This window comes from Passer montanus, unplaced genomic scaffold, assembly GCF_014805655.1.
Source record: "Passer montanus isolate IOZ18808 unplaced genomic scaffold, ASM1480565v1 scaffold17, whole genome shotgun sequence".
Taxonomy (NCBI): Eukaryota; Metazoa; Chordata; class Aves; order Passeriformes; family Passeridae; genus Passer; species Passer montanus.
Window position 1 is genome coordinate 1,824,289 of NW_024364270.1, and position 22,188 is coordinate 1,846,476.

The 22,188-nt window shown below is 38.4% G+C and overlaps 1 protein-coding gene across 5 annotated transcripts; it reads right to left on the reverse strand.

Moving 5' to 3' along the window:
* Nucleotides 1-21,248, reverse strand: MDM1 (Mdm1 nuclear protein). 5 transcript variants are annotated; one of them, XM_039704179.1, is made up of 15 exons: nt 21,044-21,248; nt 20,169-20,274; nt 18,659-18,753; nt 18,129-18,245; nt 16,186-16,326; nt 14,512-14,645; nt 12,289-12,388; nt 9,179-9,217; nt 8,638-8,813; nt 7,970-8,251; nt 6,344-6,489; nt 6,123-6,223; nt 4,445-4,685; nt 3,523-3,591; nt 1-1,309 (listed from the first exon to the last, which is right to left on the reverse strand). In XM_039704179.1, exons 1-15 carry the CDS (start codon nt 21,197-21,199, stop codon nt 1,203-1,205), a joined length of 2,010 nt encoding a protein of 669 aa, XP_039560113.1. In that variant the 5' UTR covers nt 21,200-21,248; the 3' UTR covers nt 1-1,202. The 5 variants fall into 5 exon arrangements, with proteins under 5 accessions (XP_039560113.1, XP_039560114.1, XP_039560112.1 ...); XM_039704180.1 differs by lacking the exon at nt 21,044-21,248 and adding an exon at nt 20,760-20,801; XM_039704178.1 differs by lacking the exon at nt 21,044-21,248 and adding an exon at nt 20,760-20,801 and having other exon boundaries at nt 18,659-19,011.
* Nucleotides 21,249-22,188: the final 940 nt, after the last annotated feature.

Genomic DNA, 22,188 nt, shown 5'->3' on the forward strand with positions numbered 1-22,188 from the left:
AAAAAAGCAAACAACCGTTTTTATTTCCAGTAATATACATACACAATTACATACAAAATCAAAATGCAATCAAGTGTGTACAAATTTCAAATTGTTCTTGTACAAAATTTCCATACTAAGTAGGATTAAAACCTGAAGCCACACAGGGAGCTAAACTGCTTGCTAGCCACCTATTTCCTCTATTTCATTTTAACTTGTCTGCATCACTTGGATAAAATGAGCTGTCAGCATAAATCACAAACACTTTTCACTGTAACAATCATAATGCTATCAGTCTCCCCAAAACAGGAAACTAAGATAAGAGGTAATTAAAATATAAAAGTCAAGGAAAAAACCATTCTTTTGAGTTTACTTAAAGATATCACTAGTCCTAAATACCTGAGCTTGAACTGGAGGTGGGGAACACCACTGGTTAAAAGGGCTGAATTTGCTTTTTCTAGAGAAGCTGAAATTAACACTAACATGGGTCTTACTCCGCAAGACAAGTATTCATATCAGTATAGCTGACAAACTACACTACTGTAGACTCCAAACCCTGACAGTCATCCCAGCCAAAAACCTGTGGACAATGAATAAACCATCATGCTTCGCTTTTCTTAAACTCCTGTTTGTTCTACACTTAATGACACTCCATGTTAGTGTCATTAAGAAATTGGAATTTTTTGGTAAGAAGTTAAAAGCAGTAAGTAGTAAAAGTAACTCTTTGTTACAGCACTGTGTTATGCTGACAATTCATACAGTAACATAAACACATATACAACAGCTGCACTTAAGATAACTTGATAAAATAAAGCAACTGAGACATTTGGTGAACGATGGTATTACGCCTGAATACTGTTCCAGGTCATACTGCACAACTGCAGCAAACACCTTGAAAAGTCACACACAGGTTCCATAAAAAAATAATTATCTCAGTGTCAAAAGGTGGCATGGCACTGTAAAAAAAATAAAGCCTCACAAGGCTGTTGTAACATAGCGAATTAAGACCTAACTCTCAGATATAAAGAACATTCATTTTCAACATCATCAGTTTAAATACTTCATTTTCAACTGGGATGGCAAGTCCTAAAACTTGGGCCATGTCAATGGTAAGTGAAAGGATGCTGTGTGAAACCTACAATCACAAATTTTTTAAATGTACACTACAAGCTACACAAAATACATCATTTGACAGAATAGTTTCTATACAACAGCAGGAGAGACTACGCCTTGCTCCAGAAATCCTTTCTCTTCTGAGCTCGTTCCAGTATCTGAGACGCAAGAGAACTAGATGCTGCCGAGCGAGCAGAAATCTGAGACAACCTGTCATCTGTGGGGAAAGCAAGAGGGAAAAAGTCAATAGGAAGATTAAACATGCATATTCAAACACAGCTGATATTTTTGGAATATTTTTATGCCCACTTTCACAATGGATGCTAAAATAATACCACAATACACTTCAATTCAATTACTTGACAACTGACATGCTGGAGAAGAGCCTCACAAGGAAGCCTCTAGTATCTTAGGTAAGTTTAAGAGAGTTATGTGCTCATCTCTTGAGAAACTCCAGAGTGAGACCCCTGTGTTCTCCTCAGAATTGCCCAATTCTCCAAGTCACCTTGATCTTTACTCTCCTGTGTCAGAAGACCTCAGGAATTGCTCCTCTGCCACTGAAATCTATATAGATTAGACTCTGGTAATGACATATTCTTGAAAGCAATCCACTGCTTCAAGCAGAGCAGACAGCCTTAGAATAATATGACTAAAATAGCAGAACCCATGTTACCAAGAAGAGCCTTTCTGTGCCAAATCCAGCTACTGTGCCAAAAGCTGCTAAAGGAGCTTGTCTTCTGAGGAAAACTGAAGCTTATCACAAAGACAACAAGAAGCAGGCTTTAGAAATATACTTTTGAAGGGTCTTCCTTTTGAATACAGGGTCCATTTCACACACAGTAAAACCCCTAAAACTGATCAGTCTTGATGTTGCTTGCCTGATAAAGCACATTATAATTCTTCAACAGCATTATTAAAATGTTGCCACAGGTCTGTCAAGATGCTCTCTAGGAAAAATGACCTTCATTATATGCATTCTCCTGCAATGGATTAGGAAGGACTGTATCAGCTACCAGACCCCTCACCAACAAAAAAAAAAATCCAGGAAAATATTCCTCAACTCAATCCAAACAGCACCCATATTCTGTCCGTGTTTGAATTAACTTTTCAGCAGAGTTTCTAAATTCTTGAAATACAGGCAACCTAACAGCCTGTAACAGGATCACACACTATGTGTAACAACTATGTGAGAAAACTGCGAACTGCACTTCTGCAAACTGACATGTCATTGGAATAACTCCCAGGTTTGTACCTGAACAAATATGGGCACACAAAGTATCTGTGAGCTGGCACATTTCACCTGTTTCTGCAAGTTCATACATTACCATTCAGCTCACAGGGAAAAATAAAAAAAAGAAACAGCCGCTACAGCATTTAATCTGTGGGCAGCAATCTGTGTGCAGCAAGCTGCAGTGTACTACAAGATTTTGCATGTTTTATGCAGTTGCACAGAAGCTTGGCTGAGCCATCTGCACCACCCACATATTTTGCAGCCAACTGCAATGAGTAAAACAGAGAATCAGCCTGAACCTTGGTTGAAACCCAAGGAGCAAAGAAGCGCCAAGGGGTACAAAAATAAGCTTTTGGTGGTATAACTATAAATAAACTGCAATCAGATTCAGATATAAACCTGCTCTGCCATACTCTTGAGCTGAACCAAACACAGGTGATTGTAACTAGCACAGCACCACACCAGGCTCAACCTCAGACACCACACTAAGAAAAAGTGTATGGCAGATACAGTGCCTTTGGTTGACTCATGCTACTGAAAGAGTTTGTGTCTGCCCACAAAAAGGCCAAGAAGATGCAGCTGTGCAATGGCTGTTCTCATAGATTAACTTTACAATAAACATTTAAAAAAAGCTCAAAAAAGCAATCAGAATAGCAGCATGCCATAAGCACCCCTAATAAACTGAGCAGAGGACAGGTGGGAAAATTAAAGTCAGAGGGATCATTTTATATTGCACATCTGGGACTAAAATCTCAGATGGAAAACCTTTATCCTGAAGTTTGTGGTACCTTTAAAGTTGCAACCAAAGGAAGTACCCCAGCTGCAATTTGGGCTGTGTTGCAGTTTTCTTTGGCTGCTATCAACACAAAGGCTTAAAAATCTGTGGGCAGGAAACAATTCAAGGTATGGAACTAACAAACCTACGGTAACCATACTGAGAGCCACAACGGTCTGTTAATTTTCAGCCACATTTAATGGTTTATTAGTATTACCCTAAACCTTCATATTCCTACTTCAGATTCCTAGGTTGAACATGTTCAAATTATTTTGACAAAAATATGCTGTAGCTATTCAGGCAAACACCTAAACCAGAATTACTGTATTCAGAAACATCTCACATTCATGCAAAAGTTAAAATTTATTTAGTTAAATTTTATTTACATACACAATTTACAATAATACTTTGGAACAAGACATACCTTCATCATTACGGTTTCTTTCCCGAAGGGGCAACTGGAAAGTTCTCACTTTTGGATTGCCAAGATTCCCTAGGACAAAAAGTCAAAAGGCACAGTTTTGAATAATTTTGAAACAGACCAAGGATAATATTTAATTTTAGAACATCAAAAAACTGTTGTAACATTATTTCCAAAACAAGAGTCTTATAAATAGCCAACCTGAAAATTCCACCAGAATCCTTTACCCTAAGATGAGGTAAAACACTCTTGCTCCAATGCATTCTTCTGAAGACACCATGCTTTGGTACATGCTACAAGTCACTTAATGAACTGCACTGAAGGTGCAGAACTAGAATCCCCAGTACTTTTAAACATTGTTAAAAACTTTTGAAATGCTTCATTACAAATCCCTTCTCAGCCAAGAAAAGGTTTTGCTCAATATCCAATAAACCTCCTAGAGACAGTTTTATAGTTTCCTTATCCTGCAGAAAAAATTTTTAACAGCTTACATCTCAGAAATCCACACCTCTTTCAAAAAAATACTACATCATAATGGTCCCACTTACACACTACAGTTAGCAATTGCAGCTGGAAGAGCATCACACCATCCAGCTGCAGCTTAAATATTAAAATTTAGAGCTGTTCATGCTGAACTAACTTATTCTGATGAGTAGTATTTATTGAAATTAATAAAACAAAATCAGACACCAAACTGATCACTGTAATATAGTGATATCAGTAGAATCTGAAGCTAAGGTGGATGTTGTGCACATTTGCTCAGCAAGAATAACCAACCATATAGTTAAAAAGCTTTTGTTTATAAACAGCACATTCTTTGTAGATACTGTAAAGCAGCAAGCTCAGCATCTCTTTGTCTAAGCACTGCACAGTAATCGTTTACATCCCGCATCACTCTAACACAGACTTAATGGACAAAACTCACCATTATGCTGGAATTCTGGATCCTTAAGAGTCCCTTGAATACGATGAGAGGGACTCCAGCAAGGCACAGAGCAGCTTTTTGCTGACTTTGACTGCTCTTGATGGGCTGAAGCAAGAGGAACTTGCTCATCAGCAGCCCTGTTAGGAGGCCACTGGTCCTGCCTAAGTGGCAGAGGATCCACAGTTCCCAGCCCAGCAGGTGCAGAGTTAAAGAGTGAAGTGGCTTCCACTTTCCCATCAGGCTACAAACATAACAGAAAGAAAAAAAAGGATCAAAAAAAGCACAAAACCACATCTCATATACCACCTTCAAGTACAGACCCTCACATATGCAGTAAATGTTGACTTTACACTTTTATACTTCTCATGCAAGTACTAAAAGAAAAAGTATTCCAAGCTTGTGAGTGTAAAGAAAATCTGTTCCTAATAAAAAGTATTTAACATGCACTGCAAGTAATCTAATCAGGTCAAACCAAGAGCTTACTTTCTAAAACTGTGATTTTTCAGATTTTACAACAACATAACCAACTCATGCAATTGTGTCTGCTTCTATGACAGAACTTATTACAGAGGACGTATGCAGTCAAATGGCAGCTCAGTTTGTAGAAAACAGCACAAGAAGAACTTCACAAAAAACTATCAAAATTTTGAGGATAACAATGTTATCCTAAATGTTATCCTAAATATTTCTATTTTTCTTTTAGTAACAACAAAGCTGCAAGAAAGTAAAAGCAGCACAAAAGTAAAGGAAAAGTGATGGCACGCAGAGGATGTATGCAGCCAAATGGTAGCTCAGTTTGTACAAAACAGCACAAGAAGAACTTGACAAAAAATTATCAAAATTTTGAGGATAACAACTCCTAAATGTTTATTTTTCTTTTAGTAACAACCAAAGCTGCAAGAAAGTAAAAGCAGCACAAAAGTAAAGGAAAAGTGAAACTATTATGGAACATTAACCTATCTTTTAAATAAGCACCCAACCTCTCCCTCTTGAATTTCTTCCAACTCAAGCATCTGGAGTTCTGCCCTATGTCTGTGGTAACCATATCTTCTGACCAGAGAGACATAGCTCTCCCAGGATTTTCCTGGGAAGCTGTGAGAAAGCTCAGAGAAAGAATTAAAACAATTACTATCTCAATCTCTGCACCTGGCAGACAATCTCTGTTTGTCAAAGACTTTTACAAGAAGGAGTAGTCCCTTCTTGACCAATAGGTGAGAGAAGATTCCTAGAGGGCAATCAAGTCTTAGATCCACCATTGTTTCTATAAGAACCGTAGATTTCTAATAATAAAGTGCCTTTTCATGCCTTCTGATGACAGAGTATCTGTATCACCTTTGTCTGCCTCCAATACCCCTTCAGTGATATATGTCAATGGCTTCAACAACATTAAGGGAAAATTCTACTGGCAACCTTTTTATTGTTCTCTGAATGGATCATATGCATTTAGCCTAAGAGGCCAAAATGAAACATATCTAATTTCACTCCAGTAGTCCCAACTCCTTTGTTTGACACCCAAACAAACCTAAGTATTCAGACATGCCTTTTTTAGTCACAGATACTGACAATTTTAAGACAGCAACTAACAACTCAAGAAAAAGATTTCTTAAATAAATTGTTAATTATTACTTTAAAAGAGCATTCCTAAAATTCATAATGGTAAGTCTGTTTTCTGGCTCACCTGGAAGGACTCTTTTTTCATAGGGTCTGTTGCTAAGTGTTGCCTTCTCTGAGGTGAAGATGAAGATTTGAACTTAGGAGCAGATGCTAGAACAGTACCTCCTATTGTATTGGAAAAGATTAAAAATGCCTTATTACATTAAATAACCTAATAAATTAATTCAATTATGTATATTTTCTTTAGTTCTTGAAATTCTGCTTTGCATTTACAAGTGTTTTTACCAACAGCTGGGGTAGTGCGATCATGATGAGTCCTTGGAGCTCCTGCAAGAGCTCTCAGCTTCAGAGTCGGGTGCTTGCTGCCTCTTCTTGAGGATACAGAAGAATTTGACACAGCTGCAGAAGTGTTCAATACCAAGGCATTCTCACTGAAAAAAATGAGTAATGATTAAAGGATTAGCTAAGGAAGGAGTCTTTGAACCCAGAAAAACTTTGGACATGGCTCCTGCCTTAGAGGTGGGAGTGTGGGTTTGACATTCTTCAGTCAGTGTGATAGAACTGAAGCCAAATATCCCAGATTTCTGTAATGGCTATAGCCCCAAGGTTATTAAATACACATCGCATAACATGATGTAAATATATATATATCCTACATGATATATGAATATATAATATACACCAGTACTACCACTTCAATCCTCTGCCTCCAGGTGCATTTCAAAAGGAAGTGGCAGCATATCCACAATGTGGAGAAACCTGATTCTACCAGTACATGATAGACACAGCTAGGCAAAGAATTCCTCATTTCTAGCTCTCAAGAAGGTGTAATATGTAAGAATTAAGCTGCTCTGCATGGCTGAGTCCAGTGCACATCCCAGAACCCCACTGCAAGATGACAAAAAATTGACAATGTCAATCAGAGACATTTATGAATTCTACACAGAACCCCACTGCAAGATGACAGAAAATTGACAATGTCAATCAGAGACATTTATGAACTAGATCATCTCTAGAATTAAACAGAAACTTAGAAAGGTTTCTAGCTGATGGTTTTGAAAGCCTGCATTTAATAACTGTTCGAGTCTAACATCTCAATTTTTTTTGGCTTGAATACATGGTATTACTCCAAATGGAGACAATTACAATTTCTTACCTTTGATTAGTGCTGCAACACCAAAGATAAAATGCAATGAGGAATATAAAATGTGTAGCTGACATGGTTACAAGGGTCAAAGCTATTCAGAATTAAATGTCTATGAAACTAAAATATTGTTCTACAAAAAAAAAGGTATGCAAAACTTGCTCAGTAAAAAGCCACAAACTTCTGAAACTAGATACAATTCGAATTTCTGAAATGTCAAATACTATACTATGCACCTACTGAGCTGATCTCCCAATATTTGTATACACCCCTCCCCATTTTTCCCACCCATGCTTAGCAACATAATCACTGGTGGTTACTGGATATCAGTTATTTTTTTTCTCCTAAGTCCTTAATCTTTGTCCATGAAATCTTTTAAGAAAAATAGATGCCTTAATATTACCATGTATCCTGTCCTATCAAATCCTACACAGTCAACTTGAAACAAATAGTGAGTTTTAATTTTCACTCAACTTGGCTGCTGTGTAATGAACAGTCTGTTCTAAGAGGCCCATACTGCATATTTCATAGTTTTGGAGAAAAACATTAGAATCATTCATGAGTCTACAAACTTCTGTCTTTCAAGTTAGAAATCCAGTATTTTTAATGATAGGCCCACTTCCATCAACCAGCTCAGCACCTTAAACCTTCTCATCCCTTATCATACTGTTCAAAACAGAAGAGTACTGCCACACCAATTTACACTTTCTTAAATACAAAAACTATTTAACCTACAAACGTGTATACAAAAAAAAATTCAGTCTTACCCTTCAGTTTTCTTATCTTCTTTAGCATCCTTATTGTTTTCTACTAATTGCTGGGCCATGATTGCAGCCTGTTCATCTGATTTTTCTTCCTCTTTCTCTTCTGTTGATTGTTGATCTTCCCTTTCTTCAGTACCTTCTTGTTCATCCCAAACTAAACGTCTTTTGACTGGAAGAGTTAAAGCATCTGACATGTCTTTCTTTGTGCTGTTCTGATGAGCCTGCTCTCTGGAGTCAGGCTGCTGTAGCACTTCAGGACTTGCTGCAGCCTCTTTTTCAGAAATACTGGGTAAGAAAGAACAGAGTATTTTGTATTACTGATTTGCAAAATATACATGTGTCTATACAGAACACATTCATCCAGTTCTGTGCAAGAAGAACAGCTCGGACATTAAAAACTAGTATGGTTGACATGATGAATGGTTAAATTGCCACTGCAGTTTTATCTATGCTTAAGCATGTCCCGTTTACAAACAAGATTTTATGAAGACTCTCTTCTGCATTACTATTTCCAAAAATGCAACGTAAATTTCAATTTGTGTATTTTCAATTTAAACAGCAAATTAGATTACGAGTAGTGCTCAAAAAACAACTATTTCCATACAAGCCTACATTCAGCATTTTGCTCAGTTTTAAAGCTGCAGAGTAACAGGCAGGAATGATGACCTTACCCAGCAAGATCTAGTGCTCTGATGTTGTTGCTGATTCCTTCTTCTGAACTGGAAGTTGAGGACACATCCCAAAGACTGTTATTATCAGACAGGATCTGATTGAAATGGTACCGGGAGAAGTGTGTTCCCTCTACTCGCTGCCTGTAAGCCTTTGCTCTTTCTCGAAGCTCTCTCACCTGCACATCAAGGTTTTGTAAGTTTCACAGCTGTTTAAACTTCACTATTAGGCTACTATAAATATTTGCATTAGCTACTGGCAGCTAGAAGAGAAAAGCAAGTTATAATACATAATACAGGGCCAGCCACAGCACAAACATTGCATTGCATGCCACAGTACATGTAAGAAGAGGAAAGCAAATATAATATATTCAGTAAGCATGTTTGAGCCATGAAGCCAAAGCAAAATTGGCAATTATCCATTCCATGAGCACAAAAATTTATGCAGTAACTACGAATAAGCTTAGTGCTGCATTCTAGTTTTTCCATCAGCGCTCAGACACAGTGCTCCAAACACTGAAAGAGGAACTTGGATGCAACCAACCTCCATATACCACATGGAATTTAGGGTGTTTTGAGATGCCTAAAGAGAAGAATACAGAGTTATTTTTACATTTCTTATTTTTCCTCTCAACACTCAAGAGTGACATTGTTATTATCACCTTTGTAACTTTACTTCATTCTAAGTAAGAAGCTAAATACTAAAAACCTGTCAACATAGCTCTATGCTGCCTCCCTGAGATTCAATAAAAATAGCTCTCTAACAAGTACAGGCAGCACTAGCATTCTGCCAGTTTTTTGCAAAGCTTGAGGAAATTAATTTAGATTTCTAAACATGAACACTCAAAAATACATTCCACTCTATCTTATGATAAAATCAAATCAGCAGATCTATGTGTAAGTGTAATACTGAATTTGTATGCTGCAAAAACTACAATTGTCTCTAGCCTCATAAACATCGGTGAAAAGTTAAGATTAATAAAAGAACTCTGGGTGCTATTGTACGCAAGACATAGTATCAAAATTATTCTTCTAGACTATCAGAAACTGCAAGAATGAGATACAAAACTGTTCAGGCGTCAGGTTTACTCCAAAACAATAAGTGATAACCCCCCTCTTCAAACATTATACACCACCATTTTTACAGTTAAGACAAACTGTAAAAACTTGCTGTCTTGTGTCCTCTACCCAAACCCAAATTAAAGTGCAGGGAGAAAAAGCAAAAGCAAGAAGTTTATGTTTAAATTATTAAAAACAATTTTGTGATATCGTGTAAATTCTGACTTACTAAAAAATGGTCCACAGGAAATAAGTATTTTGTCAAAGGGCAGGAAAATAATACTGACATTTCCTACCACATTTTCATAGCTTTTCTTTTTTATTCTTCCTTCAGGATAGATTTCATATCATTCTTCTTGCAAGGAACAGAGTTAGTGAGGTAAACTCAGCTAATCCCACTAAAAGTAACTGGATGCAGCAGATGGATATCCAGCTAACATCCCACAATTTGACCCACTAAACTTCCTAAAAATAGCCCATTAAAAAGATATGCCTGTAATTTTCAAAGGAGAGTTTGATGTGCAAGTGATTTACCAGATCACTCACTTTAACTAGAAGAACAAAAAATTAATTATGACAGCCAGAACAGAAGGAATGTAAATCCAGAGCAACAGGGTACCACAGGGGGAGGAAGGATACTAAGTCTCCTGTGAATTGTGAAGAAGTACAAAGGACAACCATCTCCTTCAGCAACACAGCAGGCAGCATTAACTCAGCAGGACACAGGCCCTAGGGAGTCCAACTGCAATTACGAATTGCCCACATTAATTTTTCAAAAGCATAATTAGAAAAGACTTTTTCTTCTTCAACTGCTGAAAAGCACCCTTAATAATAAATTGCAGAGAAGCAGCCTACAAGTAATCACTATGGCTAAGGTCACACCAGGATTCCATTATGGCACTTGCCTGTTTGGACTCAGAACTTCAGAAAGCCTGCTTTGGACAGAAAGTCACCCACATGCCAAGTAACTTCTTTCTAGTTTCCTGCAAATCCCTTTTCAGCAAGAAAATCTTGACAGTGTGGGAAATCCTTGATTTTTCATACACTCTAATTAAATGCTACATGTAAAGTTGAACATCCATCCTCCACTTGCAGTCTTCTCTTTCTTTTCCTCAACTGTACTGCAGTGACTCCTCCCAGCTGACTGTGCCACAAACACACTATATCCCAAGGCCCACCCTTTAGCTGCCTACTACTCAATTGCTCTCAAAGCTGAGCACTGCTCTTTATTGGTTTGAATGTTTCATGATGCAGTATCAACAAATTAAAGTATTATATGCCAGAAAAATAACATCATATTCTACAGAAACATTCAGAATACCACTTAGGCTCTATGCAATAGTTCATAACATTTTGCAATCTTAGTCACAGTAAATCTAATGCATATATCAATGCATATAAAAATTAAAATCTTGCTTTTCAGTCCTCTAACATCCTCTTGAAGCTGTTTACAAAGAATGGATTGTCTCATGCATGCATACACAAACTCTGATTATGAATCATCTCATACTTTAATATACTTTAAATATCGAGATCTATCTCTCATTATGGATTCTGTATGTATTCTGAAATTCTTTCTTTTTGCTAAAAGGAAAATTACTTGCTAGATTAAATATAGCAAGAAAACACAGAACTGAAAGCTACCAGACTACTCCTGCAGCTCTCAGAGAAACTTATTTTCAAAGAGAACCTATATTCTCAAAGCCCAGCACCCTAGAACCATTTCCTCCAGTTCTACCTTCCACATCACCATGGTCCAAACTGAAGAGGAAATTCACATTTCCAAGTATTTGACACACAGGTGCCCCACAAAGGTTCCCTCTATCAGCTGGGAGAAGACTTCATCAATTTAATGAAATCAAGAGTTGCAGAGCTAGCTCTAGCTAGTTTTTTAGCACACTATTAATGGTTTTGATTTCCTTGACTAACTCAGGAATCACACTTAATAATGCTAAGAAATGTCTTGAAGCTACTCAGCATTTTCACAGTTCTGTCAAATGACTTCATATACAGTATAACATGGATAGCAGTTCCTGAATAAACTACAAGAAAATACACAGACTGAAACTTGCAAGAAAAATTCTCTATTTTATGTTGTGTATGACAGAATTCAGCAAACTGCTTTGAATGGATTCATGCATGGTAAGCTACTGAACTGAGCCTGATTATAAAGCCAACCTAGGCTGATATGTATGCTGTCCTTTTTGGTTTTTATTCCCTTGGAATAAAAGGGAATTCATTCAGCCCTGTATTTTGAACACTTCTGCTTGTTACAACTGGGCTGAACATCAAGAATAACACTACCTGTCACAAGGGACTCTGAATGATCCTGATTGTATGGGAAACAAAACTTCTCCCTCACTTTGGAGGTCACATTAATAAATTTTTTTAGTCTTATAATCTCTTTTTTTTCTCCTATGTATTATACTGACTTGTCAGAATCTAATTTTCTTTGCATACTCACCTTTGGGAGCTTGAGTCATTAGCACTACAATCTGAAAGCTGTATCTTATAAATAACACAATTCAAAGTTTTTGCGTCTAAAAATCAAACTACAAAGCATACTCGGGCTTCAGATTTTCTAAGAATACTCACCTGGTTGTGAGCTTTACTCTTAATACGAGACCAAACTCCATCTTTGTAGAAATACTGGGCTGGAGACAAAAATTTTGACCTGTATTCAGTGTTCATCTTCCTAAGAAATCAAGAATGAGGAGAAAAAAAAAGAGTAAAGTTTGATATCCAAAATATTCTTTAAGAGCACTTTTAAAGTTACTCAACAAGCATAAAGATACTTGCACCTAAATGCCAGTGAGACACAAAAACCACATGCACAAACAACAGCTCAAACCAACACAACCAGGAAAGCTGTGAAGAATACTCATTCACAGTTGGCGGTCCTTCAAGTACTTACTCCCACTGTTTTTTCCTTGCAACACTTCCACCAGAAGCTTTTGCCCTGACAGCCAGAACATAATACACACATCAACCTCAATTACTTCAATGCAAAGTGTGGGACCTTGATTTAAGTCACTGATGAAGGTACATTTAAGTAAAAAAGCATGGTTTTGCATTAATGTGTCTGAGACATTTCCTTCTATGAACTCCATTTAAAGGCATTCTGCACATGGGTGGAGTGAGCTGCTGGAAACATCTGACTGCCAGAACACTGGTCACTATAATTCATCTATGTCCTAGTGGCTTTGATCTTCAAAAGGCCTCAGTACTTGAGAAGATGGGCTCATTTTTCCTTTCTGCCACACACATACAAACACAGCAAAATTAACATCACATAACCTATAGCAGGCAGTAAGCAGCACTTTGAGTTCTTAAGCACTGAACTGTGGATGTATCAGCTTAAATCTAAAGACTTTTTTGGATTTAATAATGCTGCAGAACATTACCAACTTAATTTTTATATAATCAGCACAGGGTGGAAAAGCCCTATTTTTCAATCCTTCTTCACAAATAGGTCACAAAAGCCTAAGTCAGAGAATAAAATGAACCTTGTAAAAAGAAAAATATAAAGGTCAAAAAACGCTTTATATTCAAAATTTCTCTCAATATGTCCTTTTCTTTAAAACTGACAGAAATCCTTCACTTTTGGTTGCAAAACCAATGAATTAACAAAAAAAAACGCAATACTGCTGAGCCTGGATCCCAGTCATTCTGCTGCAAAAGCAGGCCATGCATTGCAACACAACTTGCATACAAGTAACAATCCTGTCTGCATATTGAGAACTTGCACATTTTGACAGCTATTTGCCCAGTGATTTTTTAAGAGAATTTTGTCTTGTGCTACTACACTGAAGGCATAAGAGGCAGAAATTTGCGCTTAGATGAAAAGAACCCCAGCAAATGATCAAGAATTTTGCACATTACTCATTGCAAAATTGACTACAATCTACTGCAAAGAGTATGAAACCCAAATAGTTAAAAGGTTTTAGCTATACTATATCAACTCACTTTTCCATAAAACAATTTTATTTCATAGGATTTTGGGTGATCGTTTTGTAATCACTTTCCAATATTCAACAACATTTAGACAGGTAAGTCTCCTCTCCCATCTTCAATCTAATGCCTTAACACTGCCACAAAGAATGAAACCAATTGTTGGGGGATACATTAAGCACAAACACAGGAGAGATGGAATAATCTATGCATTTTAAAGCCTACTTCTTGGCTTTTATTGACATATCTCAGATGTGTATGAAATGGAAATACAAGTTCAATTCTTGTAATGTCGGCCATGTGGAAATAAAAAGATACTTTGATAGCACTCAGTAACATACAATTTCACTTCATTTCCATGCTTGCCAGATTATCTAAACAGGACAAATTTCTTTCTTTTTCCTTATGTGTTTGCTTTTGTTACTCAGGCACACAAGGCTTTACAGACCAGAATAAGCAGACATCAAGTACAACCACCACAGTTTTAAGGTGTGGAGTGGGCACAGTAGATAAAAGTACTTTGAAAGGTGACTATGGCTTCCAAAGCACCAGTTGAAAGTTTAGCAGCAGCACTGCACTGATTCTATTTTGTTCATGTTGTATTCATTACTACTACTGTTATTGCATCACAAGGTTCAGCTCAACAGGAGTGGTCACAAAGCTCCCACTTTGGTGCCCAGAGAAGAGGAAGGAAATTAACATCAGGTTTAGATGTACCCACAAGCAGCTCAATCTCAGCACTGCAAGGAACATTTGCCCCTGCAACTGCAGCATGGTGTGGTTGAAGGATGTCCACAATCCATCATCCTAAACACTGGGCTGCTGTACACCTACTCACTAGTCTAGGTTTTCCTATTTTATACATACCCACGACTTGTATGTAAAGTGAGGGGCTTTGGACTGATATGTTGCTTATTATTTTGTTTAGGATGTTTCTGTTCTGATTTCCCTTGTTTTGTTGCATCTTCTGCTGGTTTTTGAAACGGTTCTTCCCTTTTACTCTAAGGCAAAGATAATTTTAAAAATACCACATTAGCTAACAATCTGAAAACCCTCATATTTCTTTTGACATCAAGTACTTGCAAACAATTAATTTTTGTGTTAGCCGTTTTGAATATTCAATACCAACAAGAATACCACATTCTTTTTTAACATAAAAATAAACTAGCAAAATGCCTAAGTTAAAATTGAGTGCAACATTCTGCTAGCTAGATGATCCATTTTGACCACTTTACAGAATTAAATCAACACGAAACATAGCAATAAAATAATATGATATCTACACATTCTAACCTGAGTTCAAGTGGTAAATTTTAGAATATTTGTTTTATAAATGTTTAGATTGATTTGCTTGGGTTTTACACCAAAGATTTTTTTTTCCTGATTATTTCATTGTTTCAGAAATGCAATGCATGACTTCTGATTATGCTAGAGATCTTCACAGATATTGTTCAAATTCAATTTTAAGAAAAATTTAACAGCCTACCAAAATCCCCCAAAATCTTTTCAATATATTCATCAGAGACAAGGTATTGGTATAAACAAGTTTTCAGGCATTTTCACAAAAATTCCCTTTTCATGACTCCTCTTATTCATTTATTAGCTGTTCTCAAAAAATGACCTGAAATTCCAATATTAAATCCAGAAAAATTCTTCCTGAAAACCTCAGGCTTTTCAAGCTTTTTTCATATCTACTAAGAGGGAAAAGGGGACATAAAATTTCTCCTCCCTAGATGGGATTTAAAGAACTGGGCAGATCTGAGTTTTGAATGATAAAACCTCTAAGGCAGCAATCCCCTCAGAAGTACCAATGGCTCACTTTAAGCCAAGGCACTGCATGTTAAATACACCTTCAGCCCAGCATTGGTCCTAATGAACACCTTGTCTCACAATGGCCCCTTCTGTTCTATCAGCAACAGAGATAGGTGGTGAGGAGACTCAGATTAACTGGGAGCATCACACAGCTGGTATGACCCAGGCCAGAAGATTCCTATAAAACCAGAATGACAGCTTTTCTGGAACAGGTCCTAAGGGAGCTGACTCAGAAAGGCAAAAAAAGATGTATGCCCAGTGGAAGCAAAGTCAGGTGACATGGAAAGAATACAGAGATACTGCTTGCCACTGTGGGGAGAAAATTCACTGTCCCTGATTTATGATGCTCAAAAAGTTCCAGACCTCCCATTTAGCCCTACTGCACAACAATATACAACACTAGTACCAATGAGAGTATAAATCAAAGATTTAGATTGCAGAAACTATCCTAACTACTAAAAATCAAGTGTCAATTGGGAACAACAACAAAAAAAAAAATCACTTAAAACTCAGAAAGTTAAAACTGGAAAAATGCTCTACAGAGCCCCCAAAAAAGCAGAGCTGTACAGAATTATTTTCAGTCTTTTACAGCAAAACCACTACTGAGTCCAGTGTCACTAGCAAAACTGAATAATTTCAACCTAAACCCACCCCCATACAGAATAGATCAAAACTGCAGAACTACTACTAAAGCTTTTCTTTCTGAGAAGTATTTACTTGTTAACACACCAGAAATTCTTTTTCTTCTGAACCATCTCTATCTTGTGGACTCTTAACAGGAGACCCCTTGGAATTTCTCTCATATGCAGCTTCAGAAGTAATGGCAGGAGGTTTAACCGGAGGTATGGATTTCTTTGTGTTGCAAATCAGCTGCGTGGGAGTAAGAAAACAAAACAAAGTGTGATTTGTTTACCTTAAGGCTAAATTTTCAAAAGCTGTTAACTTATTCACACAAATACACTCACATATGAGCAGAGACAGTCATCTGTAAAAATACAGCATGTGTAGACTAATGAACTTCTAGGAGAAATTAAAGAGAAATTTAAATACATTTAAAAGTGACCAAGTCAGACACAGTAAAACCTGTGATCAAACACTATTCTTACTGAAATTTACTATCAGAGGTATTGTTTATTTGTTTATTTTCTTTTTTGTTCACCTTCAGAGCTGTATGTAGGATCACGGTTTTTTAAAGGCATGTCATAAAACTTCCATATGAGTCCTTGGTACATGTCCCGTTCATAAGTAACAGAAAACTGCTCTGAGTTTTAGAGATGGATGCTTAGAGCTTAGCAGGCAAATTAAAATGCACTTTTCAACTAACACAGTATTATAAATCAAGGTAGAAAATTTGCCTCATATGTGATCATAGGGGTCCAAATTTCGAAACCATGCCATATGTGAGAAGCATACATTTTCCATAGATTTACTATGAGAATTTAGGTCTGAAATACAGCCTAACTTGGATAACTTTGATATTTTCACAGAATCTCTTCAAGGGAAAGGGATTGTCAGTATTGAGATATATTCTCAATCATATCAACAGTGAACAATAATAATTTGTTAATATGTATAATTTTTATCATTAACTTTTTCCTAGGTTCTAATTATCCACACATGTATAGTGCCTACAGACTTATTCTCATTGTTTCTTTTTCTTCTGTGAAAACTGTGAAAAAAAGTCTTCTGAAAAAAGCACAATGCTCACAAGCATTAATAATGAAATTATCAAACTGATTGCACACAGAATCAAATGGAATTCTCTTTTACTTTTTCCATAAGATGACTTTCTGGAAACTGCCTCTTCCTCTATAGTACAATCATGTATTGCAGTGAGTTTTCATTGGATAAGGGGCTGCTGGGAAACATATCCTGCAATAAACCCACCTACTTGGTACTCCAACAGAAAAAGACAGGACAGTGATTATCTTAGCTATCAACATTTATTGCCTCTGAAAGATGTTACTGAAGAAAGAGAAGACAAATGCAGAAGTGCCTGCTTTACACTGTAGAATGACAGAAAGACTGAGTCTCGTAAGTATCCTAAATCTCCTAAGATCCCAGTAGCAGTTAATTGAAAACACAAAGCAGTCTCACACTCAGTTACTCTTTGTGGTCTCACCAGAAAAACCAGCATTTTCAACAAGCCCAAAAGCTCATGAGATGTATTAAAATGTCACACGAATATCTTAAAATCAAAAAATTCCATTTTTAAATATAAGCTGTTCTCGTGAAAGAATAAAACACCAGAGAGACACACTTTAGGGCTTAGTATGTGCACAGAGATGGAGACTAAGAAACTGTTGCAACACAGATAAATTAATGCAAACAGAAGAACAGGACCCTGTTAGAAAGAGCAAAATATGAGAATAAGAAACTGTTGCAAAACAGATAAATTAATGCAAACAGAAGAACAGTTAGAAACAGACCCTGTTAGAAAGAGCAAAATATAAGGCCCAAGGAGAACAAACACTTGGGCCTGACCACAATAAAGAATCACATGGAAACAAATCCAATTATGCTACACTTTTGTACAGTGAGAGAGAAAAAAAAATGTAACATTAAAGTTTGTCGTTCCTCCACCAAAAGAGCAAAAAAAGGAAATATTTTTGAAAGGAAAACTTTGCTGATACATAAAGTAGTAATTTGCTTTTTGGATTCTATAATGTTACCTGTTCAGCTGCAAGTATTGGTGACTTTTCATGAGGACTCTTCCAAACAAATTGGCTTTGATATTCAGAATTTCTGGGGATACTTACATCTGCTTTCCTCTGAAGGGCTCTGTGAAACTGACAATGAGAAAAAAAATACAATGATTGTTCCCTTTCCTGCAATATTTTGCAACTTAAACATCTTTCTATACACACTTTCAAAACAATGGCTTGGGTTTTGGTTTCAAGAACAAAATGAATGCAAAGTACATTTTCTCACTATAGTCACCTACCCCAAAAATCTATATATTATTGGCTAAATCCTTCTTTAATTTAAATCAGCAGTGATGACCCATTCCAAAGATGCAAAGGAAGAGCAAATTCTATTGAATTAAGAAACATACTATTCTCCCAACAAAGAAGCTACAAGAGTATCAAAATACAAAACCAAGGAAAGAGAAACAGTACAACAAGAGAGTCTGAGCAGGGGTATGAAATTACTGTTAGTAATTTTTAGACTAGTCAATTTAAAAAAAAGCCTATTCCCTTACCCCATTATGCATTTTTTCTGATTTCTTTTTTGGAGAAGAAATTGCTTCATTTTGATTTGGTGGAGCTTCTGAGAGTGATTTCTTCATGTTGTTCTCTGCAAGAGCAAGAGCTACTTCACCATCTGAATCTACCACATGTGACTGAACTTCTGGGGGGAGTCTGGGTCCTTCTGGTGTTTCAAGTTTTTCCTCATTCCCATCCTCATTGTCGTGGTCAGTGTGCAACTCTGCAGCTTCAGTCTCCAGCAGGTCATTCAAATCACAATCTGCTGGCCATTCAAGGGACTTTGAAATCTGTGGATTATGGTAAGGTACCCTTCTCTTGGAAATGAATTTTGGTTCTCTTGTGATTCCTGAGAAAAAGCCATATTATCTTTAACAGAAACATTCACTAAAGACATAATATCACTCTACAACAACAATAAACTGAAAGTTTATCACAACTGATTACTAGAAAGCTTGGAGCAGTGATAAGACTATGAATTACGGGCATGGCTGTGAAATTCTGTGTTCTTTCCTATCTGCAAATTACTTTCCTTTCCACTAAACAGACAAGAACACGGTGCTCCAGAACCATGCTGGATTAAACCCTATAAAGCAAAAATGTCCACAGGACAACCCTGTGCAAATTGATTCTGGGAGTTGAACAACAAGAAAACTCAAACGGCCAGTGAAAAGAACGTGGTTAACCCTACTGCCAGTAGTCAGTTCTTAATTACAAGGCCATAATTTAGAACACTTATTATTATAAGAATGAATGCATTGTACTCTAATTCCACAGACTGCATAGTGAAGTTGCAGTGAACTGCACCAATTTTTTCTTACTCTGCCTTGCGCCACTACAATAATTACTATTTTTCACTACTCTTTCTCAGAGCACTGCAGTTGTCATCACTCTTCAGCTTACCTCTCTTCCATAGCTCCCTACAGACCTTTCAACTCAACTGCTATTCCTTTTCCTCCTGCTTTCTATTCCCACATTTCCCTGTCATGATAATGTCTACAATCCTTAAATCCTACACGACAGTATCACAAGGTTTTCACTGTAGTGGCTGACCTTCTCTTTCAGTTAGCTGTACCTGTTAGGTTCATAACAATTTTACTCTATCAAACTTTGCCCCAAGTTAAGTCTCCCCTTAAAAATGGAATTTTATTTACTATTTCCATACATCACTAATAAACCAATCCCACCCTCGACACACCCTGTATGAGTTAACACTGCACCTGTGTTTCATGTTTGGGTCTTAGTTTATGCCGCATGTCAGAAACTACTTTTTTTCCAAGGCTTATATAAATAGCACTAATTGAAAAGAAAGTTTCAGTGTAGCCATAAAGAATATAGAGTTCAAAATCACACTCTATCTAAATAATGACCAAGACTACAGTTTTAATTTAATTGCAAAGTGCACAGACCGTAAACACCACCAGTTCACTGTGGCCATGCACTCATCGCAGTGAAGCTTTCCGGAGCTTGGCTGCAACCAAGGGAGCAGCTTCCAGGGGCACTTACCAAACTGATCCGACCGAAGTCCTGCCCACAAGGATTTCTGCTGTTGGGACGGGCTACAAAACTCGGGGCTTCTCCATCTGAAGTTTCTCTTGTATTCGCTCAGTCCCTACAGCAAACAGAGAGGAGTCTGTCAAGGCACCGGTGCACATCCTGCTTCACTGCTCCCGCCGGTAAGAGATCTCCAAGGGGAGGGAAAACACCAACACGCTGCTGCAGGGTCAGCTAAGCTGGCAGGCTGCTCTGCATCTTCCAAACTCACCCCCGTCGGAGAACAAAAAGTACTGCTCAGAAAACGTGGAAGCAGTTCAAGCACCAAAAAAATATTAAAATAAATAATTTTTTAAAAATAATAGTAATAAAAAATACCCAACATGTATCTGATGTCTTCAAGTGAATGGTTTCAGGAACAGACACAGCCTGGACCCGCTGTCACCCGGCGGAAGGACAGAACTCCTGAATTTACTGGCCGGTGCCGCAGCGCAGGGGCCTTCCCCTCCCCGCTACCCCAGGGCCGGCCGCAGCCCCGCTCCCGCCGCCGCCTGCGCCCGGGGCCGTGCCCGGCCCGCCGGGCCCCGCTCCCGTTCGGCTCACCCTGAACCGCACGGGCATGGTGCAGCCGCGGCCGGGTACCGGCGCCGCTCGCAGCGATGCTGCCGTGGGTTGTCCACGTTAAAAGACTGACCCCGAGAACGGTGCTGTGCGGCCGGCGCGCTGTGTGTCTGGGGAAGCACAACGGGGAGGCACCCGGTGTTAACGCATCGCAAGGCCTGCGGGATCTTGGGCGCCTGCTTACAAAAAATTCACGTGTGCACGCGTGCAGCTTTATGCTGCTACAAAAATAGCGTGTCGGGAAAGGAAAAAAGCAAGCTTCTTACCCTTCTGGAGCCTCTGCGATGGCGTGTCAGCCGGCGGTCCGCCTTCGCCGCCTCACCCGACCGCCCCACCCGGCCGGGAGATCCTAATCCACCTTCTGGTTCAGATCTTCCCTCGGGGGTCGCTTTTCCCACTGCCTTTCCCCTGCTAATCTCCATCCTGACTGGTTTGGACTGTGTCACATTACAAAGAACGGGGAGGGTGGCAAGAACAGAGGCGCAGAGACGTGCGCACCGCCCGAGAGCGGCCGGGCGGTGTGTTTGCCCTCGCTGTTGCCCGCGGGGAGGGCGGTAAGAGCAGAGGCGCAGAGACGGGCGGCCGGGCGGTGTGTTTGCCCTCGCTGTTGCCCGGGCTGCCGAGCCTCCCCGTGCCCCGGTCACCAGCGCCTTTCTGGGGACAGAACTGCTCTGCTCCTGAGCGAGGACTTTGTCCCCGGCCTCTGCAAAGCCCCTCCAGGCCCGGCAGGGATGTCACTGCCAGACCCGCTCGCTCCAGCACAGCCCAGGTCCGCTGGGGCCCTGTGTGACTGGGGAGCGACAATTTGTTACTGTCGGAGTGAGGCAGGGGAGAGCACCGATCTGTAAGGAAACCCTTACGAGCAAAGTAAAATGTTCTTCTGCATGTGAACAGCAGCGGGGGAGCAGAAGAAAGGTGCTGCATTGATCGTGTTTTCAAGTTTCACACATCTTCATGAATTTCACGATCAAGACAACAATTTTGGTATAATTTACTTGCCGATTACACTTGAAACCGCTAGGTTCACCATATAAAGTTGTTGAGTTTGTCATTACAGTGATTTATTTCATAATTTTCAATCAGGTCTAGTTCAGTACATTTCCTAAAGTAGTGTGCAAACTTGCTACAGAATGTGAAAAGCCAGCTGGCAAAAATACAATGTTCAAAATACATATTCCAGGTTTGCCAGGAATCTTTCCTCTTTGATATGTATGGAAACCAGGCCAAACATAATTTCCGTATGTTTTTAGGGTGGTTTTCAATTACCAAACCACAACAATGTTTTTATAAATGGTTTGGGGCTGTCTGAATTTGGAGATGAAATTGATTCTTTAGTGCAGAAACATAGTAGGACATCACAGCATCCTGATATGCAGATTTTTGTATTTCTTCATGTCTCTTTTTAATTTTT

Coding starts and splice junctions, on each gene's coding strand:
- MDM1 (XM_039704176.1), bottom strand. CDS start 21,199: ATGGAGATTAGCAGGGGAAAGGCAGTGGGAAAAGCGACCCCCGAGGGA. Junction 16,327..18,128: donor CAATACTTGCAGCTGAACAG/GTAACATTATAG, acceptor ACTCCCACGCAG/CTGATTTGCAACACAAAGAA. Junction 14,646..16,185: donor CAGAAGAAAAAGAATTTCTG/GTGTGTTAACAA, acceptor TCTTTGCCTTAG/AGTAAAAGGGAAGAACCGTT.